The 24,946-nt window shown below is 60.0% G+C and overlaps 2 protein-coding genes across 31 annotated transcripts in view; one reads left to right on the top strand and one right to left on the bottom strand.

Annotated features, from left to right (window-relative positions):
• Window positions 1-24,946, top strand: part of PGS1 (phosphatidylglycerophosphate synthase 1) — a 65,536-nt gene that overhangs the window by 26,079 nt on the left and 14,511 nt on the right. For 4 of the 28 annotated variants that reach the window (XR_011562150.1, XR_002182997.2, XR_011562149.1 and 1 more), the window contains 2 exons: window positions 1,333-1,408; window positions 5,902-6,030. Coding sequence is in view for 8 of the 28 variants with exons in the window: in XM_019981377.2 (XP_019836936.2) it covers window positions 1,260-1,408; window positions 5,902-6,021 (269 nt within the window). In the remaining 20 variants the exon portion in view is untranslated. Of the gene's footprint in view, window positions 1-1,259; window positions 1,409-5,901; window positions 6,031-6,499; window positions 11,085-24,946 lie in introns of those variants that run through there. The other 24 variants (XR_011562144.1, XM_019981379.2, XM_070773977.1 and 21 more) reach the window with 16 other exon arrangements.
• The window catches only part of DNAH17 (dynein axonemal heavy chain 17), a 94,625-nt gene continuing 79,838 nt past the window's right edge, over window positions 10,160-24,946 (bottom strand). For all 3 annotated transcript variants that reach the window (XM_070773975.1, XM_019981371.2, XM_070773976.1), the window contains 12 exons: window positions 24,705-24,827; window positions 23,996-24,189; window positions 21,148-21,296; window positions 19,967-20,094; window positions 18,197-18,424; window positions 17,350-17,541; window positions 13,774-13,953; window positions 13,233-13,415; window positions 12,438-12,620; window positions 12,097-12,240; window positions 11,410-11,635; window positions 10,160-10,609 (listed from right to left, as the gene is read on the bottom strand). In XM_070773975.1, the coding sequence (XP_070630076.1) occupies window positions 10,362-10,609; window positions 11,410-11,635; window positions 12,097-12,240; window positions 12,438-12,620; window positions 13,233-13,415; window positions 13,774-13,953; window positions 17,350-17,541; window positions 18,197-18,424; window positions 19,967-20,094; window positions 21,148-21,296; window positions 23,996-24,189; window positions 24,705-24,827 (2,178 nt within the window). In that variant the 3' untranslated portion in view covers window positions 10,160-10,361. The remainder of the gene's footprint in view (window positions 10,610-11,409; window positions 11,636-12,096; window positions 12,241-12,437; window positions 12,621-13,232; window positions 13,416-13,773; window positions 13,954-17,349; window positions 17,542-18,196; window positions 18,425-19,966; window positions 20,095-21,147; window positions 21,297-23,995; window positions 24,190-24,704; window positions 24,828-24,946) is intronic.

Here is a 24,946-nt window from a genome sequence, read left to right as displayed (position 1 = left end):
TCCCCCTGTGGCTGCTCACACGCACTCTGCTTTCCTCTGGTGTTAACGGGCTCATTTTTTAGCAAAAGAGAAAAAGGGGGGCGGAACCGCATTCTCTGGGCTGGGACTTAGCACAGGCCTCCAGTCTGTGCCGTACTGGCCTCCTGTGGATGTCGCCCTTCTGGCCTGGAGCCCCTGAGCCCCCAGCAGGCGGACTTACAGCCCTCTGGTGGGGTTCTCCGCAGTCGGCATCGGGCGCGAGGGAGGGGCCCAGGGCCAGCTCACCTGCACGTGGGAACAGCTCGCCCCCGAGTCTCTCCCTGCGGTGCCCCCTGCCTCCTTAGCGGCCTGCGTGTGGACTGCTGCTCCCTCGTCAGGGACCTTCACCCCTCAGTCAGACCCAGGCTCTACCCTCAACATCTGGGACTGAACCCCAGAGGAGCCCAGACATCCTGAGCTGTGACTTGAGGGCCCCCGGGAGCTCCTCTGGGGGAAGTGCGCGGGGCTCATCCCCTCTGCTCTGGCAGGGGCTGGGGGACTAGGAGGAAGGGCAGGTGCCTCTGGGCTGCTTGGCCAGCTGACCTGTTCTTAAACCCAGTCAGGTGTGACCCCATCTGCAGGCTCAGGTGAAAAGGTAGCTGCTCCCCAGCTCAGGGCTCAGCTGGCCTGTTCGATGAGCAGCAGCTGTGACCTGAGCTCTGCTGGGCCTCCTGCCCTCTGGGCCTGTGGAAGGACGGGGAGATGGGACGGTGGCCAGGACGTGGCTGAGGCAGCGTGGAGAGCGGGCAGTAAAGGCCCCGCGCTGTCTGGGAGGGGTGACGGGGGTGTCCAGTAGCGTCGGGGGGTAGGGTGGGGGTGAGAACAGAGCCTGAGCACGGGCCTCACCAGAGAAGCACGCTTCTCACCCTGCGGGCCATGCCGTGCACCGGAGAGGGCCGCTGTCCCCGCGGGCCCAGAGCACTGGGCGCCCTGCAGACCCTACTGGGCCTTCGCCTCCCATGGCAGCCTGGGCTGGGCCGACCTGGCCCCGGGGAGCCCGTCCCCGCGGCCTTGTTCCCGGGACCCCGCGGGGCAGCTTCTCCCCCAGGTCAGCGGGCGGGGCCGAGAGTGGGCCCTGGGGGAGTCCGTCCTCCAAGGGAGCCCGTCCCCTTGTCCCGGGACCCCCCGGCCTTGCTCCCGGGACTCCGCGGGCCTGCTTTTCCCCCAGGTCAGCGCGGCGCGGAGAGGCTGTGGTGGCGGCTGTGCTCACTTCCTGTCTGCACGTTTCCTTCTCCCTGCAGGCCTCTGGCTGTACCTGGCAGGGAGCAGCCTGCCCTGTCTCACGTTGATTGGCTCTCCTAATTTTGGGTACAGGTCGGTTCACCGGGACCTGGAGGCCCAGATCGCTATCGTCACGGAGAGCCGGGCCCTGCAGCAGCAGCTTCACCAGGTCGGTTGGGGCTGCGGGGCGGTGGGGGCGCAGTCGGGTGCCTGGGGGCTGCCTCCTGCTGGGGCCTGAGGGTGGGAAAGAACCGGGGTCCTCTAGTGTGTGCCGCTGGCCGGCCTCGAGGGAGGCCTGCTGCACCCCTCTGCCTGCACCTGGGGCCTGCCCTTCCCTGGCAGGTGCTCTCCCCAACATCTCGGGGACATTGCGTTTTCCTACATGGGCAGAGAACGCTTTGTTCTCACAGGGATGTGAATACGGCCCTGGTCCCAACCTCTTCTGAGATGGCAGATCAGCTCCTGGGGTAGGAGCCAGGGTCACACAGGACGCGCGCCCAGGTCTGTTAGGGAGCAGCTTTGGGCGGCCTGGGTCATTCTGATGACGACCCTCCCCAGAGGGTCTGAAGCAGACTCAGAGGTGCTTCAGAGTCTGGGGAGGGAGAGGCAGGAGGTGGGGTTGCCACCCAGGCGGAAGGGGCACCCGGGGAGCCAGAGTCTCTGCAAGTGGAGACAGAAGCCGGAAAAAAGAGTCAGCCCTTAGAATGACCTCAGAGGCCGTGCAGACAGAGGTGGTTTGTTTGGAGCTGCGCCGTGGTGAGAGCTCGGACTGTCCTGGTCCCAGACTGCTATGCCCTCCAGTCAGCATGATGATCCTTTTGCGTTGAGAACTTCGATTCTATTTGTTTTCCTTCAGATCGTTTCACTGGGTAGTGATCTGGTTTGGGATTGACTGCAGGAGGTGGTGGAGGGACTGCTCAGAGGTGTGCCTGGCCAGGAGCGGGGTCCCCTCGTGGTGTGTTTGTAGGGGCTGGTGGTGGTCAGGGCCCCATGGAGGCTGGTATGCCGCCTGCCACCTGCCTGTGTCGGGATGGCGGTGGGGCAGGGCAGGCCCGTTTCCAAGGTGTCTTGGAATTCCTGCATTGTTTTTGTCACACTTGTAATAGGATTTCTTTCCTTGCAGCTGTGAGAGGGGGAGGCAGGCACCTTTGAGAGCGAGGGGGTGGGGGAGGGGTGGTCCTAGGAGAGAACTTAATGCGCTTGATCTGGCTTGGCGGGCATGTCGTGTGGTCCAACGAGGACCTCCCACTCCCCTGGGAATAGACTCCCCCGAGTGGCCTTTCTCCCAAGCTGGGGCTGGAGAGTCAGTCACGGGGCGCGGGATCCCCAGCCCCTGCTGCTGGCTGCTAGGGGCCCACGGTTGGTTGCAGGGTGGACGGGGAGAGCGCTGGGCTCCCGGGGACCGGAACGCAGCTCTGGTTCCCAGAGGGGCAGCGGTCTCAGCCTTCTCCTGCGATGGTGGTCTTTCCATTTAAAGCCAAGAATGAGTGCAGATGAACCCCTTTCTGTTTCTACGAGCGTCTCTGTGTTGGATCACCTGCAGCAGCGGCTGGTGGACTCTCGGGACGCAAGCACAGCACCTGTGCACGTGAAACCTGGGTGATCCTTGGGTTCATGGATTTATGACCTTTACGACAGAGCCTCTCCAGGGGAGGTGCCAGCTTTCCTCCTGAGTCATGGGAGCGTAGATAACACCCCCGGAGGCCAGCCCTCCGAAGTGCAGGGGCTGTGTTAAGCCTTTATTCTTGTGTTTGGGAATTACTGTTGCGAAATCCTTGGAGCCTTTGTTGATGGACGAGGAAATGGTAACTGCCTGGTTCCCCGGGATCTGCCTCCTGTGATCTGGGAATCTTGTCAGTGACTGAGCAGGGCCCTGGTGCCAGGAAGGGCCTCACCGGGGCCGAGGGGAAGTGGCGGCGGTTGGGCTCTGGGCGGCCAGCGGGAGACTCTGATCTGCTCAGCAGATCATAGATGCTATGGTCAGGCTTCCAGCAAACGCCCGCCGAGGTTCCAGCAGGGGCTGGCCGGCCTCAGGGCGCTGGGGTGAGAGGAGCACCAGCATCTCCTGGACCTCGGCCTCACTGCTGAGAGCTGGGTTTCCCAGACATAGGGGGGTCAGGGTGCGCCTGGCCCCAGGGCTCTGGGCCTGGGGCTGATTGGGGGGAGCAAGTCTGTGCCCAGAGTCCTGGTGCTAGCCACTCTCCCCCCGCTCCCCAAGTAGGGGGACTGAACCCACATCCTGAATCTTGAGAAAAGTTGGGCCGCTTGTGGTCAGGAGCTGCTTCCCCAAATGACATATTTGGGATATTTTCTTTTTCTTCCCAAACCTGAGTCCCAGGGGCTTTTGTTGGGAGGGTGACAGTCCGCACCACTGCAGCCCTTCCATTCTTTAGAGGCGTGCTCGCTCACCTCTATGCCTTTAACATGCAGAAAGGCATTTCTGGATAACTCCACCTATGCACTTACATACCGGGACAACAGCCACCCTCCGGAGAGGCCCCTGTGAGGCCCGATCCTGGGACTGCCCAGCTGCACAACCTCCCCAGAGCCCAGAAAGTCCCTAAAACCCCGCTGCCTGGGGCCCTGCCATCAGAAGCCACCTCTGGAGTCCTCCTGGGGTCCCAGGGAAGGGCCCTGTCCGTGTGTTCCTGGGCACCGGAGTGGGGAGATATTTTTATCCAAATCCACAGTCCTTCCCTTCACTGAGTACATACAATAAAAACTGAAAGCTTCCTGGTTTTGTTCGGGCAGCACGGTTCCCCACTGGTGACCTAGGGAAGCCTCCCTTGAACAGCATTGTGACCCCGAGCAGCTGACTTCCTTCTCCTTCCCTGTGCGGAGGCTGTGAGGAAACTTAAAGTGTTTCTGGTAATTTAATTGAGATCTTGGCTGCATATTCATTGGAAAAACATAAAGCTGGAGCCGGGTCTGTGGAGACCGCCGCAAAGCAGCCCCTGGAGACCAAGGCCGGCTCCTCCGACAGGCCCGTCCAGCCGCGGTCAGTGGGCGGCACAGTCGGCTCGGACGCGAAGCGCCAGGGACCCCGGCCCTGGCCCGGCGCACAAGGGATTGAGCACGCAGGCTGTGCAGGAAGACGTGAAGTCGGGCACTAGATTTCCCCAGCCCTTGACGGGAAGAGCTGCGGACAGTCTGTCGTGTTCTGAGGGCGCTGTGTCCCCCCCTCCCGTCCTCACTGGGTCACAGGGGTTGGCCAGGGACACGGCTTCCGTTCCCACCCCCCAGAGGAGAGCGTCCGGCCCCCGGCAGGTCGGGGGGCGGCACCGCAGCACCCCCCTGGGGCTCCTGGTGCCAACATGGTTGGAGTGTTGGCACAGCCAGTGCTGAGGGAGCCTTATTGGGGCGTGGGGTAGTCAGGGTTTCACAGATGAAGGGACACAAGGCTCAGAGAGGGAAGTCACAGCTTCTGACTGCTGCCTCTGCCTCGGGAAAGCTTCGAGGGTGTGTTTTAAAAGAGAGGCAGTTTCTCGTCTCAAAGATGTTTTTATTCGTTCGTTCATTGTTGGCTGCACTGGGTCTTCGTGCTGGGTGTGGGCTTTCTGCGGTGTGCAGAGCGGGGGCTGCTCTCTGCTGCCGTGGCTTCTCTGGTCGCGGGGCGCAGGTTCCAGGACGTGGGCCTCACTGCCCCGCGGCACACGGGATCCTCCAGACCAGGGGTCGAACCCACGGCCCCTGCGCTGGCAAGTGGACTCTTAGCTGCTGGGCCGCCAGGGCAGTCCTCTTCTCGAACACCATGTCAGACAAGGCTTATGTCAGCGTTTTTAAACATGAAAGTAGTATTCGTTCACTTTAAAATGGAAGGAAAATTAGAAGACACTGACCCTGTCACCCAGAAATAATCAGTGAAATTGTTTCGGTCGTTCCTAGCCGGTCTTGGTCTGTGGGCTTACGGAGAGTGTCGCTTGGCTTTTTTCTTTTTAAAGAAATCAGGACTGTGTTGTGTGTGTTAGTGCCCGCCCCGTGCCTTGCACTCAGTCTGTGGTGCGCCTTCCCATAGCCTCAGGTCAGTGTTTCTCCAGGGCACGGTCAGCTCGTGGTGAATGCCGGTGTGTCATATGGTTTGCTATGTTTGATTAGTTGGTTGTTGGACATTTAGGTGCTTTCCAGGTTTTCTCCATCATAAATGTTGGCGTGATAAATGTGCGCATACAGAAATCTTAGTGCGTAGTTATTTTCTTGGGATAAACTCTTGCACATGGAGCTTTTCAAGGCTTTCGATAACCTGTTGCCAACTTGCTCTCCAGACGGGGACCCGGCCCCCCCTTGCCATCAGCCGTGTCCGGGAATGCCTGCTCCCTTGGCCTTCGTCAGCAGGGCTGATGACGTTACCACTTTCTGCCAGCTTGAGAGAAGAAAAACTGTGTCTTGTTTAAAAAAGGACCTTCATCATTTTAATTGCACTGCCTCATTTATCGAGGGTGCACTTTTAAATATTTCCTCCACCAGCTGAATTCCTTCAGCTCTAAATTGCCTGTTCCCCACGCACCTCAGTCTTCAAACTGTAGACACTCGGCTTACTAGCTTTCCCCAGGGATGTTTCACAGGGACGACCTGCGCCAGGGCCCCCGCGGAGCCCCAGGGCCAGCAGGCCGAGTGGCTGGTCCTGGAGCCGCCCCGGGACTCCTGGTTGTCCCTCTTCCCCAGGAGCAGGAGCAGCTCTACCGCAGGGCAGGCGTGGTGTCCTCTGCCACCTTTGAGCAGCCGAGCCGGCAGGTGAAGCTGTGGGTGAAGATGGTGACTCCGCTGATCAAGAACTTCTTCTGAGGACAGCAGGTACTGACCTTGGGTCACTAGGGGCCACGGGCGGTCCTCTCCAGCTGGGGTCCCGGGGCCTCTCGCAGGGGCTTGGGGGCTCTCTGGTCCATCCTTGGTTACCTGCCCAGGGGTGTGTGTCTGGGGTCATGGGTGGTTATCGAAGGCTTGGAAGCCTGCTGCTAATGAGGTGGCCCTTTCACCCTCCGTCAGGTCCCAGGGCCGTGGTGGGGTCACGTGGTGGGACGTGTCTGTGCTCGCATGGGGGCCGGAGGCGGCCTTGGGGCCAGGGCCTCATGGCTGCCGGACACCGGGGTAGATTCTGTGCCCACTGTCCGTCGCGGAGCACGGGGTTCTGAAGGCAGCGGGGGCAGAGGGGCAGCGCTCATGGTGGGGGCACCCGGGCTTGCTGCCTGGGCTGTGCAGGACGGACGGAGCCTCAGACAGGCTGTGACCCCGTCTCCCCGACACTCCTGGGTTGTGCTTGCAGACACGTGGTGGTCTCAGTGACTGGCGGCGGGACTCGCTCTGCCCACCCAGGAGCCTGCCGAGAGCCCCGAGGCCCCGGGCCACCAGCTGTGTCCCAGGGGGGGACAAGAGGAAGCCTCGTGGGACGGCCCCCAGGGCTGCCGTCAGGGGTGGGGTCTCTCCTGAGTGACCCTCTGGGTTCAGATCTCTTTAGACCCTGACCTGGCCCCAGGTGGATCAGTCTCGGGGTGGGACGTTCTGGGGCAGACTCCGCTGGTCCAGCCAGGCAGAGGGGCTTGTGGGGGAAGGAGAGCGAGCAGGCGGGAGCACAGGGTGGAGGCTGAGGATGCTGAGCGGCCGAGCCTGGCCCGTGCTGGCCCCGTGTGTGTCCTGGGGTCACGGTTCTCTCCTCATCACTTTAAAAGGTTGCATTTTCTCACTTCGTTTTTTTCTCAACATTTTATTACTTTATTCAGATAACACAAAAATTCAGAGAGTAAAAAAATGCTTAAAGGCTGAGATGCAGATGCTTTCCTTTCCCCCAAGCTGCCTCTTCTACCTGCTGCTGTTTCTCTCTCCCCGGGGCCACTCCTCCCCTGCCCCTGGGGTCTCCGGGAGCAGATTTCAAAAACCTCCCAGCCTGGTGTGGCCCACTCCGCACACCTTCAGGTGCTTGAAGAGAGGACTGGTGCTTCAGGTCCAGAGAGGAGGCCTCACGGCCCCAGGGCTTGGCCCTCACCCCTGGCAAGGGCGGGGTGGTGGCAGGGAGTTGGGGGTGGGGGGAGACAAATGGGATTCCCTACCTGCCGTGTCTCCCTGCGGAGGGCTGGCAGCTCCGATGGTCACGTTCGCGCGTGGGTCCTGGGAGGCCGGGGCTCCGGGGCTAGGGGCACCCCATCTGAGCCTGGAGCGGCCCTGGCCCCGCCCCCGGGCCCAGACAGGTCTGCCGGTTCTCCGGTGGGGAGTGGGGTGGAGCCGCAGCCACGCTGCCCAGGGGCAGCAGCACATCAGTTAACACTGTCTTCAAACCAGTTATTAAGTTGTCCTGTGGACGATCAGAGGAGGGAAGCCAAAGGAATGTGCTGGGCACTGGGTTTCTGTTTGGAGGGAGGCTTTCGGTAAACAGCGTTTGCGTTCCTGCAGGGGCTGTGGGCCCAGAGCGAGCCTGCGCCACAGCCGGGCTTGAGCAGTAGGCAGCCTGCTTGCTTTGTGTCTGCCGCCTGCCTTCAGGACGGTCCTGGGGGAGGGGGCTTCCCTTCTCCCCCTGGGGCTCACCGCAGCCTGGGCCCCTACCCTTCTCCCCCGGGACTGCTGCTGGGCTCACGGCACTTTAAGATGCAGCACAGCGCTCGTCCCAGGCTCTATCTCTGAGACCGGATTGCAGCTCCAGGGTGAATCGTCTCACAGCATGGAGAGAATTTTGTTATCGACTCGCCGTGTGTGATGTAGAATGAATGACTGTCTTATTTCAGGTTCTGGAGGCAAAATTGGAAAACCTCCGCATTCTGTGGTTATCACCAGGGATTAGCATGAGTTGTGTGGTGGCCACCGGCAGGCCTGTGTTCTCCAGTCAGAGTGGTGGCTCTCCTGTCCCTCCAGCCTGGACACCACGGGCTACAGTGGCCCCTTCTGGCCAGCAGAGGCGGTTGCCCGGCATCCAGACTCTGGCCACAACCCCTGCTGCTGAAGGGGCGTGGATCCTCCAGGTCCCTGGGAGGGAGGGTTTGAGGGACACTTTTCCTTCTCCCTCTCAGCCCCACCAGACCCAGGATTGTTGTAGATCATTGGCCCCAGAGGTAGGCCTTCGAGGACTGCTTCTTTACCCATGGATTGGATGAGAATCCTTGGAAAAAGGTTTTTACAAAACTTCAGGATCAAGGTGAACTTAGAAAGCAAGGCCCTTGTTTTCTTGGCGCGGGGAGTGTGGGGTTGTGGGGGCAGGCTCCTTTACTCTGCTTTTAAGCCAGGAAACACTGAGGGTCCAGCGCGTGAGGCCCCCCCACCCCCGCCCCCCCCGGCGTCTGTTTCTGGAGTTTGCGGGCCCTGCTCGCCGCCTGCCTTGTCCGCTTCTCGCTCTGTTTGCACCCGTCCCCTGGGGCAGCCTTAAGGGCAGCACAGCTGCTTTTCTGAACTACGTGCGTCGGCTTGGCCATGCAGAGTCAGGCAGGTCTGGGCCTTTCTGCTCTCGGTCCTGCTGAGGTCATTCTGGCTGCCGATAGGGACACCGCCCCCCAGCCGTCAGATGGGGGCCTTCCCGGGGCAGCTCCAGGAGCGGCACCAGGGCAGCCACCTGCGCCCCTTGGAGCTCAGGGTGCAATGAGATGGGCCACCTCTCGTCCCTTCCCTGCTGGCTCGTGGGCAGGCTGTGTGTGGAGGGCGTGGGGGGCCACCTTTCCTGAACCTTGTCTCCTGTGCTAGAAGCACGGGGGGCTGGGGGCCCTGGCCCTCCTGGTGCCCACTGCCATGCTCAGCCCGGGTTGCAGTGCCCGAGGACACACTCACCCCAGGGTTTCTTGGCTGCTGAGCAGCCGGCCCTCTTCTGCTGACTTGGTGTCTATTCTTCATTTTCTGATTCTGATTCCTAGATGGTGGGTGGGTTAGGCTGTGTGAAATTTCTCTTATTTCTTGAGGTAGGCCTGTATTGCTGGGATCTCCTGGAAGTCTTAGAACTGGTTTTGCTTCATCCCACAGATGCTGGAAAGTGGCGTTTTATTTTCGTCGTCTCCAGGTATTTCCTGGTCTCCTTCCTAGCACGCGATGCCTCCTGCTGAACATTCCACGTGTGCTTGAAAGAACGTACATTCTGTTTTTGGATGGAATGTGCGCTAGTTATCTAGAAAGTCCTACTGGTCTGATGCGTCATTTGAGACAACTATTTCCTTATTGATTTTTCTGTCCATTGTTGTAAATGGGTGTTAAAGCCCGTTGCTGTTGTTACTGTCTTTCTCCTTTTGCACATGTTAACGTTTGCTTTATATGTTTAGGTGCGTCTGTAACGGTTACATCTTCTCGTATTGATCCCTTTATTATGTGACACCCTTCTTTGTCTATTATGCACTTTGCTTTAAAGTCTGTTGTGGTGGCAACAAGTGAGCACTGCTGGGGAGAAGGCGGGAGCTGAAGGACAACGAAGGTGCTGCCCAGCACTGAGCACGTTTACTGTGACCTCTCAGGGCACAGACACGTGTTCATAGTGGTCCCTCCGGTTCCCAGCAATTTCAGAAAGTGGGCAGTTGACAGGGAAGTACTTGAGGTGCATGGAAATGGCCCCTCTTTGGAAACAGTTTGTTTTTCAGATTTCTGGGGCAGGGAGGAGGCATTACCATAACCGAGGGAGGTTTCCTTCCTTCAGAGAAGGAAGGACGCTTTAGGAGACAGAGCCTGTGGAGGTGGCAGCTCCTGTTTATACGGGAACGGAACGCCCTGGCCCCTTAGTGGTGGGTGTTTACATGTAGCATCAGGCCCAAGGGTGGGACTGCCTCCAGCTCTAACCCTCCAGGCCACTGATGGGGGAAGATTAACCCAGCCGCCCCTGTGGGAAGTCAGGATTTGGGGGTTTGGGTCCTGGGTTGTTCCTCCAGCTGCTGGGAATCGGGGCCTCGCCCCCAGGCCTGTGCCAGGCCCTTGGTGGCCACCAGGCGCCGAGCTGAAGGCCAGCTCCAGTGAATCAGACAAGCGTGGCTCAGTAGCATCATTGTTTTAATCCTATCCACCCCGCCTCTGATTAGTCCAGATGTGCTATGAAGTGCCTCGATTATTTAGGAGAACAAAAAGCAACCATCAGTTCCTGTGAAAATAAATGACAGTTGCAGGACTGGGATCCCAGCTGTGAATCTGAAGTTGCAGTCAGGACCTGGCCCAGGGCAGCGTGGGCCTCTCTCCAGCTAGACCTGGAGGAGCAGCGCCACGGCCGCTAGGATCCACTTCGCTGCCTTCTCCTTGGTTTTCAGGTTAAAGGTCCAGACGTAGGTGGGACCACGGATGCGTGTTTTGTACACGGGACATTCATAGATGTTCTTGGTCTCCATGCGGTCCACAGGGATGGCCTTGATGAAGATGACAGGCATGGCTGGCGTCAGCTCTTTCAGCCGCGCTTCAGCGATGACTCCGGTCTGGGTGTCCCAGCGAGCTCCTGCAGGGATGGCACACCCGAGGGTCAGGGTGGTCCGTGGTGAGGTGACTGGTTCCCGTCTGTCTCGCTGGCAGGGAGGGGCGGGGTCTGGCTCACACCCCCACCCCTGCAGCGATGTGCCGAGGCCGGACTGGCACTGGGATCACCACACGTGGGGCTGCGAGCAGAGGGTATGGTGGGGGGCTTCTCGATGCCAACGTCTGAGGGACGGCCCAGCCCAGCCCAGCCCAGCCCTGAAGCCCTGGGCTCCATTGTTTACATTTGTGGTGTTGTCAGGGGCAGGAAACTAACTCCAGCTAAAAGTGACCGATTACAGCTCCCCGCTCCCCTCCCCTGTGGCGTCTGTCCTGTCCGTGCGCAGTAAACGTGTAGACGCACATTGAACTGTTGCCTCCTTGAACCGGACTTATTTCTACTCACCCTATTTAATGACGCTGAGATTTCCTGTAATTCCACAATAAACATGGAGAACGCCTGCTGCTGTGCTTATCTCTGGGGATGTGGGGAGGGGGCCTGACACCCCCACTACAGGGGTGACATCTGTCGCGGGGGAGGGGCTGGCACTCAACTCAGAGCGGTCCTGTCCGGCTTCGCTTGGTGCAGGACAGGGTGGGGGCTGAGTGAGCGCCGGCCTTGAGCCCCCCGCGACTGCTGGGACCTGGCCACGTGATGGCCTCTCACGGGGCTCCGAGGAGGGCCAGGCTGCCATGCCCTTGGGTGTGGGGTGGGGCTGGCTTCTGGCCCTCCGCCCTCAGAAGGCACACCAGGCTCCAGGGCCCTGTGCCGCCAGCGCCAGCTACCTTCCATGAAGAGCCCGTAGACGTAGGAGCCCTCCCGGGGGGGCGCAGTCATGTCCTCCCGGTTCTTCTTGGTCACCTCCACGGACAGACACATCTTGTCCAGCGGCCACTCGTTCTTCCTGGCCATGGACTGCATGATGGCCGTGAGGAAAGACTGGGGGTTGAAGAAGCCAGCCAGCCACACGGTGGTGGGCAGCGCGAAGTCCGTGGTCCAGGCCTCGAGCTCCTGGAGGGGCAGGGCGGGGCCGAGCTGGAGCCACCCCGCCCCCACACCGCGGTGGGCAGCGGGGCCCCCGCCGCCTGCCCGGGGTTCCCCCTCGCTGGGCGGGGGGCGCTCAGTGTCAGAGGCTCGAGTCTGAAAGGCTGCTGCTCCCTTCCCTGGTCCCCCCCAGGAGGTGGCTGCCCCAGTGGGTGTTTCTGGAGCCTCTTGGACCTGCTGGGAGGGCCTCTGCATCTCTGGCCACAGGAGCTGCTCACACCTCGAGCTCACCCTGGGCTTCCTTCGAGGGGAAGTGCCTGCACTCTGAGGCCTGTCTCCCTGAGGTGTGGCCCAGGCGCTTTCGGCCCTGCTCTGAGCAAGGCCGGGCCAGCGGGGACCTCGGCACACTCCCGCTCCCCAGCCTTGCTCTTCAGGCCCTGGGGACGGGTTTGCTGAGCGTGCAGTGGCTCCCCGGAGGCTGTCCTTACCCTGATGCGGAGCAGCAGGTCGGCGTACCAGGCCGCCAGGCCCATCATGGAGGGGTAGGCCCGGGCCACCCAGGAGTCGGGCACGGTGTCATAGAACAGGGCTGTGGACAGGTCCTCCATGTCGGTTGTGATGGTCAGTTCTCCCTGGGGGACACACAGTTGGGGGTGCTGGGGCGCTCAGCAGTGATGCAGACCCAGGCGTCACTGGCCCTGAGGTGCCCACTTCTCCAGCCCAGGGACCTCGAGGGTGCGGCTCAGTGGCCTCAGGCTCATTGGCCCATGGCCGAGGGTGGTCAGCCCGCATCTAGGTCCCGCCCCGGGTCCTGCCGCCCCATTCTGACCTTCAGCCCCAGGTTCAGCTCCTTCAGCGAGCGCCGCATTTCATTGGTCAGGATGTTCATCCTCTCACATTCCTGGAAGGCGACCACCACGTAGGGGGTCTTCTCAGCGGCCTTGGCCATGATCTCGGCCATGTTGAACGTCTCCGGGATCTTCTCTAGGATCTCGTCCAGCACGGCCTTCACCTGGAAGCCAGTCCCCAGCCGGCTCGTGTCACTGGCCCCAGCCCTGCCCCAGTGCCAGGCCAGGGCACTGCCCCAAAGTTCACCTCCAAGCCCAGGAGCGAGGCAGGCGGAGTTGCCAGGAAAAGGGCACCGTGGGGGCGCAGCCCCGGGCTCATCGTCAGGGCCATCTGGCTGTGCCCTCAGGAGCATCGCCGCTCTACCCGGCGCCTTCAGACCTCCTGAAGATGCCTCCCTCCCCCATCAGGTCACCCGGTGGTCGTGGGGTCCTGACCCTGTCCTTGGTGGGAGCTGTCTGCGGGGACGTGCTGGTCACACCCTCTCAAGGGGTGGCCCCCATGGTGGGCCCTTATACCACTGCCCACCCGTAGACCTCTGGTCAGTCATGGGAGAAAAGGTCGTGGGGCTTCATAGCACCGAGGCTCCGCTCCAGTCGAGAATCTCGACTTCCCCGTGCTGGCGGGGCAGGGCGGGGCAGGGCCGAGGTTCAGAGCCCTGGGGAGGGAGGCACTGTGGGGATGGCGCTCTCTAGCTCAGCACTCGGTGCTTAGTGGTGCTTAGTGGCTGCAGCAGCCAGCTTGTAGGTTCCCTGCCGGGTGGGGGTCAGACACCCACCTTCTCCTCGCGGGAGACCCCAGTGCCAGCCCCTGAGTCTGTCTCCTTGGGCTGCATCTCCAGGACGGTGCGGAACAGCTTCTCCGAGGTGACCGTCAGGAAGCCAATCTCCGCATTGGGGTGCAGGCCGTACAGGTAGGGGCTCTCGGGGGGCAGGTTCTCATCGATGTATTCGTGGTAGCCCTGCAAAAGGGGGCTAGGTGAGCAGGGAGAGCCGCACGAGCTAGAGCCTGCACTGTCCTCGTATGAAGCCTCGTTTCCCAGAACCTTCCGTCCACCCCTTGCCCTCTGGGCCAACCCCCTGTTGGGGCTGCTGCCCACTGCAGAGAGGGCGTTTCCCCTCCTGCTCTGTGGAAGCTGCCTCTCAAACCCTCTTTCTGGGTTGCCTGCCCGCTGGCTTCCTCCTGGAGGGTCTGTGCTAAGGTCCGTGACGGAGGCCCTCTCCAGGGAGCCCACGGGCTAGCACTCCCCTGTTGCTCTGCCTCCCGGAGGGCGCCCGTGTCTCATGTGTTACCCCATCCCTGGAGGGCGCTCTCCTCACCTTGTAGTCCAGGTTGGGGGGGATCTGAAAGCCCGGGGCCAGCAGGATCTCCCCCTCCAGCATCTCCGCCCGGATGTACTCCGCCAGGTAGGTCCTGCAGAGCCGGCGGTCCCAGTCGTCCGTGATGTGGCCGCCGTACATGATCTCCCCGAAGAGGTAGCGGAGGTCGTCCCAGGGCACCTTCGAGGGGACAGCTGCCGTCAGGGGGCCTGCCAGGCCCTCATGTCGCCCTTGCCCCTTCCTCCCCACCCGCTCTGCAGGGTCACCCGCTACCCTCGGCCACCAGGCCCAGGGCTGGCCCTGCCTCCCCTCTGACTCCAGCCAGCAGCTGAATGGGATCAGCCCCTCCTCGACCCTCTTCCCATGAGGGGCTCTCCAGCCTCCACCCCGTCTCCCTGGCCCTGTGCCCACCCCTCCTCCACGCTCTCCCTTGACATGAGTCCCCTGGCACCGGCACTGAGTCCCCGCAGGCCCACCCCACACCTGCAGCCCGCCTGTCCCCCGCTCCCTTTATTCCCCCACGTGGGGCTGGAACGGGGAGCTGCCTGTGACCCTTCCCTTCACCACCATCTCCAACAAGAGCAGTAACTCTCCATGGACGGAGTGTTGGCTCTGGGGCACCGGCGATCTTTTTGGCCACGCAGTGCAGTCTAGTGGGTCTTTCACTGACCCCACCCACAGGGCCCTGGTCCCAAGCATACTCCAGTAGCCTTGCCCACGCGGGCTCCGGTAGCAGAGCCAGCTCCAGCAAGTACCCTCTCCCCGACCCCAAAGCCTGGTTCTGCCCTGAGGGAACCCGACCAAACCAGGCAGCACACACAAGCATCCCCCGGCTGGTGGCCGGGTCTCTCTGTGCATCCCTCGGCTCTGCCCCGGCTTCCACGCTGTGCCCTTGGCCTGGGGTGCCGCTCCTTTGGCCACCACATGCCACGACTGCACTCCTCTGAAGCCACTTGGGTGCAGATCTCCGCCACCCCCGACAGTGCTGGGAACCTGTCCCCTCCCTGCTCTCATCCCAGTGCGTAGCTGCTCCTCCTGCAGAACGCTGTCCAGCAGTGAGAGCCACACGGGGACGCCATGAACGAGACTTCCGATTTTCCAGCAGCCACTTAAGTGGAAAGATTGTTCCGGCAGGCATTCAGCATCAAAATTATGAATGAAGTATTTCACTTTTTTTTGTTAGTTTTGCGCCAAGCTTTTGAAACCCAGAGTGTATTGTGGCTCTCTGTTGAGACATGCTGTGCATCACATGTACCGCCCGGCCTGGGACCTCACCGCACACACTTATTTTCTCTGAGGATTGCGACTCCTTAAGGGCAAGGTGGGCATTGATGCAGCTCCTGCAGTGCCCTGCCTGGATGGTAGCTGGCTGCCAAGAACAGACAAGTTAAAGTTAATTGAATAAGAACTTGTTGACTTTTTTTTGGGGCCGAGTCGCACAACATGTGGGAATCTTAGTTCCCCAACCAGGAATCAAGCTCAGACCGTCGGGGGTGAGAGTATGGAGTCCCAATCACTGGACCGCCAGGGAAGTCCCAAGAACTTGTCTTGGGACTTCAGTTGTCTGGTGTGCTCTCATGAACTTTGACTTGGAATACTAATCTCCTCTTCGTTGTCATCTGTGACTCTCACTTTTTCTCTCTGCTTGGTTATCTTGAGTATGTGCTGAGCTGCTTTCTCTGCATTCTGTGTATTTGCTTTGGGGACAGCTTCTGTTTCTCCTGCCAAGTGGGGTCAGGTACACCCCACGCTCTGCCTCCCTGGTCTCCTCAAACGGCCTCTTGGTGGGACGGCCCTTCCCTGCGGGTCGGGTAGGGGGTTGGTGGGACTGACCCCCGGGGGCGGGTGCTGTGTGCCCACCTGCTGGATGGAGTCCCCGGAGCGCTGCTCAGAGACGAGTTGCCAGGCCTTGTCCCTAGAGTCCGGGTTAACTTTCTCAGAGTTGGGAGGACGGAGGGGCTGTGGGCGGCGGGTGACCTCATGGCAGGTGTTTACTCAACATTGTCTCCCTGGGGCCACGGGCTGGAATGAGGGACGATTGGGCCTTGCAGGCCCCGGTCCCAGGCCTGAGCACATGCTGCTGAGCGGGACGCCGAACGTCCCTCACGCCGGCGGTCATGGGAGCACACGGTGTGCGTCCTGAAGTGGTTTCTTAGGTTCTGTGTGTCACGAGGGAAGCTTCTGCGTAAATGTCGTTACAAGCTCCCAGCACCACTCCTCCTCCCACTCGAATCTCCCGGAGAGAACTTCTCTGACGAAGCTACTGTGATGATGCAATTCTTCCTCCACGTCTTCCTGCGTCTGTTTACTTGTGCGAGTGTCGTAAGATGTGCCGCTGGCGTGCAGCTCAGACCCTGTCACAGGTGAAGTGACCCCCACCCTCACCAGCACCTGCAAACGGAGATTGCCGTCCCCTTCCCCGAGGAGGGCCGGCTTGCACCCGGTCTGCCCTCCTGCTTTGTCTGGGGTTGGGTGTTTTGCCAGGAACTGAGCAAACAAACATTCCAGTCTCAGGCTTGGGTGGCGGCCATCCTGGGAGGTCTGCTTCCTCCAGGGTCTGAGGACAGCTGGCCCAGGTCTCCCCTCTTCCCAGTGCATCTGAGCTTTCTTACGATGGGCAGGGGGTATTCTCCACCCCTTGTCTCTTAGCCCCTAAAGCTTGGAGGGGGTGCTCTGAGCCTCAGGCTTTCAGACATCCTTGGGGCGCGTGTCTCGGCCTTCAGGCACTGGGCCCAGCAGTCTGGGTGCCCTGGGAGCTTTGTGGGCCAGCAGAATGTCCACCGCAGTCAGTGTAGGAAGGTGCTGCTGTGCAGGAGTGCGGAGGAGCCCAGGGTTTATGGGGTCCCCTTCTGCCGCCTCCTGGTGGGGGCTCACAGAGACAGGTCCTGTGCCAGGGCCCCGCTCCATGTGGGAGATCCCGAGAGGAGCGCAGTAGGCTGGAGGCCGGGCGGCTCTCGGTTCCCCAGGCCATGGCCGCCTCTGGCTTTGGTCGCGTGTGGACTCACCCCACCTCAGGCCCACGCCCGCAAGTCCCCGCTCTGTGCCACAGACAGGCCAGCTGGGGCCCTCCGGCCAGAGTTCCTGGCTGAGCTGCCTCTCTGCAGCCCTCACGGCGGCTTTCATAGCGCCTCACACGTTTGTCTCCGTTTTCAACAAGAACGAAAGGAAGTGCTCTGTGTCTCCAGAGAGATTTTTTTTTTGGCCTGCCCTCTGATCTTGTGTTCTGCCTCCAGACACTGACTGGGGAGGCCTGCAGCCCCCGAGGCCCTTCTTCGGCTTTTCCCAGTTCACCACACTGCCCAGGAGGCTGGCCTTTCTGGGGGAATCCCTGTTCAGGTGCAGGATGAGCGGGTTCCCAAAGATGCTGACCCTCATGGAGTCATAAAAATTGCCAGACAGCCGAGGACTGCTGGAGGGGCCGATCAGGGCCTGGGTGCTAACCATGCTGTCAGATGGGTGGGGTCACGAGGAGCCTCATGCAGTCAGGTTTCCTTTGGCTTATGGACCCAAGGGAACGTCTCTTAAACATGAGACGGAGCAATGGAGTGGGCGGGCGGGCACCAGATTGGCCCATACCTTGGGGTTGGCTTCCAGGTAGTTGTAGAGCACGTTGATGGAGATGGTGAGGTCCCCGTTGTTGAAGGGGTACGACCGGTTCCAGCCCTGGGCCCCGAACTTGCGCCTCTCGGCCACCACGGCATGGAAGTAGCACAGGGCGAAGAGGATGCACTTGAACTCGATCTCCTTGGTGCACATCTCCAGCGTGTCCTGCGGGAGGACACACCCGGGTCAGGTGGGGTCCACACGGGTGCCCCGGCAGGGCCAGGCCATCCTTGCTGGCTGCTTTACGGGCGGTGCAAGGTGGGTGGAGGATAGGGGTGGGCCCTAAGGCCCCTGACTGCTCTGCGCTGGTCTGTAAAGTCGGGTAGAGAATGCTTGCTTGTCTTTGCTTTGAATGCAACTGTATCACGTAAGTATAGGATACAAGTCAAATTACTGATACTTCTTCCAAATAAAATATTCCCCAATATAATTCCTGTGCAATTATTAACATTTCCTCATCGTCTACACATCCCAGACTCTCCAAAAACAACCTGTGAAGGGGGAGGGGGTGTTTAGCAAAGCCTTTCTGAAAGCAGGTGGCCCTAGGGAAAGGCAGACTCAGCCCTGAGTCTGAATGCTAGTTCTCTCTGGGCAGGTGAGATTTTAACTGGTCTTTGCTAAGCAGGTGGCTCTGAGCAGAGAGGCTTCTGGAAGCTAAGCAGTGTCCTCCTCCCCGGCTCAGGCTTGCGAGCACCACCCGGAGGCCAAGTGCTCTGTGGGGGCGGCAGGCCTGGGGCCAGAAAGCCAGATCAGGGGCAGACATCTGTCGAGGGGTCCCAGTGGGGAAAAGTGTGGGTGAAAAGCACAGGAGGGGTCCCACCTGCGTGAAGAGGTCCAGGGCCTTGTGCAGGTTGGCGTACATGCCCGTGGGCGGCTCGTTGGTGATCTTGATGGCGTTCTCCAGGATGCCCTGGGGGATGATGTGGCTCTCGGGGCTGGGGGCCGGCTCGGCGCTGATGAACACGCGGTAGTCATCGTGGCTGCCGGCGCTGTGCCTCTCCAGCTTCTTGTCCAGGGTGCTCAGCCACCGGGCTACCAGGTGGATGTTCTGCGGCCAAGACCAGGGCTCAGCACCTGCACGCTCCTCCCCAGGACAGGCCCCTCCGCAGCGGTCCCGACCCTGCCGTCTGCCCTTCCCCGGGGCGCTGGCCACACTGGGTCATCTCACCCAGTGACTGAGGCCCCGGAGTCGAGGCTGGTGCTCAGTTAATTCAGGGCCTCCAGCCTCGGTGAGTCTTTCCCACCCTCCACCCAGCATCAGGGCTGGGTCCCTGATGCTGGGTTACATGGTCCCCGCCCCTCCTCTGAGAGGCTTGGGTGGAAAGCAATGACCTGGAGAAAAGGCTACCCCCGTGCACTGTTAGTGGGATTGTAAATTGGTGCAGCCCCTGTGGGTAGCAGTTTGCAGGTTCCTCTCAGAAAATGAAGCATAGAACTGTGTTGTGACCCAGCAACCCCAATTCTGGACATTTATCCAAGAAAATGAAAACGCGATTCCAAAAGATACACGTAGCTGTGTTCACAGCTGCATTGTCTACAGCTGCCAAGGTGTGGAAGGAACCTAAGTGCCCGTCAGTAGGTGAGTGGATAGAACAGAAGCACAGCAAAACATGAAGGAACGATGAGCACTGGATGGGGTGACTATGTGGGTAAATTTAAAAATATCTCTTGACTGTAACAAGCAATAATGTATCATGGGATTTAAAATATAAAATCAGAGTGCATGATAATATCAAAAAAGATGTGGTGTATATATGTAACACACACACACACACACACACAATGGAATATTACTCAGCCCTAAAAAAGAACAAAATTTTGCCATCGGCAACAACGTGGCCAGTCCTAGAGAATATGCTTCAGTGAAAGAAGTCAGACAGAGAAAGACAAATACCATATGATTTCACTTACGTGTGGAATCCAAACAACAAATGGACAAACGTAACAGTCATAGATGAAACAAACAGGTGGTTGTCAGAGGGGTGGTGGGAGGAGAGAAATGGAAGGGCGATTACGAGGCGCAGATTTCCAGTTACAAAACAGATGAGTCACAGGCATGGTGGGGAAGGTGAGGTAATGTCTTTCCTGACAGACAGTAACTGGACTTACAGTGGAGATCGTTTTTGTAAAAGAAAATGAACTAAGAGAAGGACTTAAACCCGGGGTCCCCACACGGGGCCGGGCCAGGCCCCGTGGACTGAGGTCTGCCCTGCTGCGGGGTCTGCCAAACCCGGGGCGGACCAGGGTGGGGACTTGGACAGGCTGCAGGGCCAAGGACGGGCGGTCGAGCCAGCACGGGGAGGAGGGGGGATGTCTTTCTCACTGTTGAAGGATCCACACTTGCAGCACCAGGACAGCGGTGACGCCCCAGGCCACCTGCTGACCAGGCGGAGCCGTGCTTGGTGTGGGAGACTCCTGCCCCGAGCCCTGCTCCAGAGGCTGCAGGAGTCCCAGCCAGGCTGGTGAACGCGAATCCCTTCCTTCTGGCCTTCAGGCCAATCCCCTCGGGTGCTGAGGCCCTGGGGAGCCCTCCCACCAGGGGCACTGGCGTCCCCTACCCACAGGGGCGTGGGCACCCTCTCCCCCGCACCTGGAGGATAACCCAGTGTCCGTTCTCCGCCGCCACGTCCAGGGCGTTCTCGGCCACCACCTCTTGTCCCTGCCCCAGGGACACGTTATGGAGTTTCCCGTTGTCTATGGTAAATCCCAGTTTTTTCCCTGAAGAAAAACAGGAAAAGCACGGGGAAGGCTGAATGACAAAAACAGAGGTTCCGTGATCCACAGCTTGGAATTCCATACCCTCTCTTAAAATTTGACAAAAGGTCAAAGTGTACTGCTTTGAAAGCCATCTCTAATAGGGACATGTCATAATTCGCAATGTTGTGCAACCGTTTCTCTGGTTCCAGGACATTTTCATCGTCCAAGAAGGAGACCCTGTACCCATCCCGCTGCCCCCACCCCCCAGCGTCTGGGGACCACTAATCTGCCTTCTGGCTCTATGGATTCGTCGTTTCAGAGACAAGGAATTGTAGAACATGGCTCCTTGCCTCTGGCACAATGTTCTCTCTGCTGTCCATGTTGCAAGGGTGGGTCAGCGCTATTTTTTTATTGAAGGATAATTGCTTTACAGAATTTTGTTGTTTTCTGTTAAACCTCAACAGGAACCAGCCATAGGTATACTATATCCCCTGCCTTTTGAACCCCCCTCCCAGCTCCCTCCCATCCCACTCCTCTAGGTTGATAGAGAGCCCCTGTTTGAGTTTCCTGAGACAGACAGCAAGTTCCCATTGGCTACTTAACATACGGTAATGCAAGTTTCCAGGTCACTCTGTCCATACACCTCAGCCTCTCCTCCCCTCCCCCATGTGCATAAATCAGCCTCTCCTCCCCTCCCCCCATGTGCATAAATCTGTTGTCCGTCCGTGTCTCCACGGAGCCTTTCATGGATTCGCCTCAGTAGGATCAGCCATTCATCAGCTGGTGGGCCTGTAGGCCAGAAGATCTGCCTTCTGGCCGCTGTGAGAGCTGGTCCCTGTGAAGTGTGTGTTGGGGAATGTCCCCGGAAGTGGGCGTGCCAGGCCGTCCGGCAGTTCTGCGTGTGACTTAGGGAGGGACCACCAGCCATCTTTCCACCCCCTCGCGGTCCCACCAGCGGCACACAGGACCCCGGCAGCAGTCCTTGCTGCGTGTCAGGCACTTGCCCTGCTGCCGGGAGTGGAGGGGTCTCCATGCTTTGGACCCGTGATGCCGCCTCATGCTGGCCACACTTACCCAGGGCTTCCACGTCCTTCAGGGGGTCGACCCCCGGGGAGAGGATGAAGAAGATGGGGGTGGAGGGGCTGCTTTCCTCATAGGACTTGGAGAACTCGACGCTCCGGCCCTCCACGAACTTGCTGCCCATCTTCTCCTCCACAAAGTTCCTGAGGGGACAACACTCGGTCAGACCCAAAGGGGAGGGCCTGTTTCCCTGGGGGACTTTCTGAGGCAGAGAAGGGTCTCTAGGTGGAAAGCCAGTTTCTGCTGGCACCTCCTGTAAGCAGGGAGGCCGTGTGTGGTGTTTGCTTGGGGCGCCCTTGGCTCCCATCCACCTGCACATGGACAGGTGAGAGGCTCTTGCCCCCGCTTTCAAAGATGTACAAGGCCAGCCAGGACGGGACTCAAGGTGCCACGGCGTTCAGGTGAGCACACCTCTGCTCCCAAGGAAGAGGCCTGTCCCTAGAGACTTCCTGCTTCTGGCACACTTGTCCGCTCTCCAGACCAAGGCAGCAACAAGGAGCAGAACCCAGACCCATCTAAGGGTCCTGGTGATCTCCCAGGGGCCCGAGGAGGAAGGACATGTATATTAGAGCCGCCTTGACGAGCTCCAAGGACCATAAAACATGCACCTTCAGGAAAGTCACAGAAAAACCCCAAATTCTCTTCACATAAGCACCTCTCTCTTCCAAGCCCCAGGCTCTGTGTTGACCCTGACAAGGCTGGGGTCAGTTGAGGCCCCTCCTAGGGTGACTCTGGGCATCTCATCTCAGGTCTCTGCCCCTCCCTCTTGACCACAGGTGGCTGAGCTCGCTGTGTCTGAATGAGCCACGGGAGCTAAACTTATGTCCAATGTGGTCTTGGAAAGGACGGCGGCCTCCTTAGGAGATGACTCCCAAGGGGTCAGCAACCTGAGGCTCTGAGCATCGTGAAGACCCTCAGGTGGGCCTGGTCATGTCAACGCACCCCTCGGAGTCAACAGGGAGTTAGCGGGCGGGCACCAGGTGGGCCTTCCTACTCCCGCAGGAGTGACATCTCTCATTGCACCCCACCCCCACCCTGTAGTCTGGCCTTTACTGGCTTCTGCACAGACTCCTGAGTCGTTGCTGACCCCAGGCCAGGGCGGGGTTCCTGCTCAGTGTTGACCCCAGGCCAGTAGAGGGGTGTTCCTGCTCAGTGCCAACCCCAGGCTGGGGGGGTTCCTGCTCAGTGCTGACCCCAGGCTGGGGGGGCTCCTGCTTAAGGCCTCCAGTCATGTTCAGCTCCTGCCTTTGAAATTGACCTGGAACGTCACTGTGGGGATCCCTGCCCAGGAAGGACGTCTGGGAGGTAGCAGGTCCCACCCCGGGGCAGGAATGTCACGAGCTCACTGCTGCTCCTGACGTGGCCGGGCCACGTGGTCACTCTGTGCGGACGAATTGATGACACAGAACAGCAGGCACCTGGTTCTGGTTGGGCTCTGCTGCTCTGGCGCTGCGTCATGGACACGTGGGTACCAGAGCCACCCTCAGTGGCCTGCTTGGTGCCAGGTGTACAGATCCGGCTGGTGTTTTGGGGGGCCTGATGCCAGCTCCCTGTCTGTCATGGGCGAGTGACCTTCCTGGGGCCTGTGGACGGGAGGAGGGAAGGCACTGGGCTCCAGGGCTTGGTGGAGGGCCGAGTGAACCTGGTGGGAGGCTCTGGGGCGCCCGGCACCTGGCGCCCAGGCTCTTGCTGATTGTGTGTTATTATTCGCCATGGACTTGGACCTGGATCTCCTTGCTGTTGAGCTCCGCTCCCGTTTCACTGGGGAGGTGAATCTGCTCTCCTCGCCTCCATCACAGAGCGTGACATGGGAGCGCCTGGTGTTCATGGTCGCCCACATGGTCCCGGTGCCCTTTCTCCTGTGTGACTTGGGTGACTCACGAGCGCTCTGGGGGCAGTGGGCCTGGACACCCACACGTGCTCAGCTCTCCCGGCGGGCGGCGTCCCGAGGGATGGCCAGTGCCCTTCCCCTTGGTCTTCCTCAGACTTTGTCCATCCTTCCTCTGGCGCTGAGCCCAGGAGGGTCCTGCTCTCTCCCTGTGACGTGATGTCTGGCTTCACTCTACCTGCTTCCTCCTGCGCCCAGAACCCCTCCGGGTCCCGTTCCTCTTTCGTCCCAGGAAAACAAAGCAAAACAGAAACGAACTGGTCCCTGAGCAACCGGTGGGTGTGAGTCAGGCCTTTGCTTTGTCAGAGGGGAATTCTACGAGGGACGTGGGCGTCTTTTGGGAAATCTGGTGGCTTTCAGGCCACTGGGACAAGTGGAAAACCAAGAAGCCTCTCCAAGAGAACGGGGCCTGCTTTGGTTCCTCCTTTCCCCACGACACCACAGTGGTCTGCCCGGGTTGGTGTGCGTGTGTTACAGCGGCTGCTATTCCTGGAGTCTTTGTGTGCTCTGGGGAGTGAAAGGAGCCAGGAGCTGAAACTCAATGCTTAAGTTTCCAGTCCTGGAGGTGGTTCAGGTCCAGGGAGGTTGCTCACGAAATCACAACTGTTCCCTTTGCAAATGAGCCGTAAAAATAAAAGATTTACTTGAAGTCCAGTCACTGCGGCCACGCATGTCCTCCGATACTGATGGCTCTGCCAATTCCGTCCCCACAGCATCCTACAAGGACCCCGTGTGGTTGCGCAGGCTGTTAGCGCCCAGGCTTTTTTTTTTAATCTTGGCGGCAGACCCAGGGAGTCTTGTCTTCCTGTCACTTAGCTCAGGGTGTCCTCGCCCAGCATCGGGGGAGGCGGGGAGTCCCATTGGCCACCTTTGGAGACCCCAGTGCTCCGAGAGCTCAGAACGGGGATCGGTGGGCGGGGTGGGAGTGGCAGGGGCCCTGGGCGGGGCACTCACTTGACGGCATAGGTCATGCGGTCGGGCCGCATGCAGCGCACCATGCACAGCTTCTGCAGCGCCGTCTTGTTCTTCCACTCCTTGGGGAAGATCTCCTTTTCTGGGGCTTCTGACTCCACCAGCTTCTTCCACCGCTTGGCAGACCCCTCAATGTCATTGTCTAGGTTCTTGAACTCATCCATCTCCGAGAGGGCCTGGGGGCAGACCACACTTTCAGCTCTCCCCTGTCTATCCCAGGGGGGCACCCTGCCCCTAGGCTCTGGGAGATGCCTGACGGATCAAACGATGAGCTGCTGGGGGCTGGAGGCAAACCAGAGAAAGCGCTGGGATGAGGGAGGAGGAATCTGATCTAGGGATGTGACTCTCGGCTGCTTTTCTGGATGTGGGGGGCTTTGGAATGTTGGGGGGGGCCTGCTCATCCCAGGGGACCACCTTCCTCTGGTCGTTTTGACTCAGACCTTGACATTTTGCACACTTGCCTGGAGGTGAGTAGGGGGATCAGTTTGCCACCTGCAGGGGTGTGATGATGGACCTGCTATGATCCAGGAGGACGGCAGGGTCCCCGTGAGCTGGCAGGCAGCCCATCACTCCCCAGTCCTTCCCCATTCTCCTAAACGTCCGGCTCCGAGCGTCTAGTAAACACACTCGGGCTGGGCAGGAAAGAGAGCGAGGCAGGGAGAGAACGCGGTGTTCAGGGTCTGAGACCAACCTTGATGCCGCCCCAGCCCTGGTGCTGCAGGAAGTCCACGGGCGACACGACCCCGGCCTTGAACGGGAACCGCAGGAGGAAGTCCAGCTCCACTGGGTTCAGCTCCTTCTTCATGGACAAGACCTGAGAGGTGGGGGGCTGGCTTAGCTGTTGTGCCGCAGCTGTGTGGGGGGCGGGGGGTGGGCGGACAGGGGCGCACGGCCCCCACTTGCAGGGGAAACACTGACCAGCCCCTCGTTTGT

This window comes from Bos indicus, chromosome 19 (genome assembly GCF_029378745.1).
Source record: "Bos indicus isolate NIAB-ARS_2022 breed Sahiwal x Tharparkar chromosome 19, NIAB-ARS_B.indTharparkar_mat_pri_1.0, whole genome shotgun sequence".
Classification (NCBI taxonomy): domain Eukaryota; kingdom Metazoa; phylum Chordata; class Mammalia; order Artiodactyla; family Bovidae; genus Bos; species Bos indicus.
The sequence above is the reverse complement of the archived record's forward strand: the minus strand, read 5'-3'. Positions and strand labels throughout refer to the sequence as shown.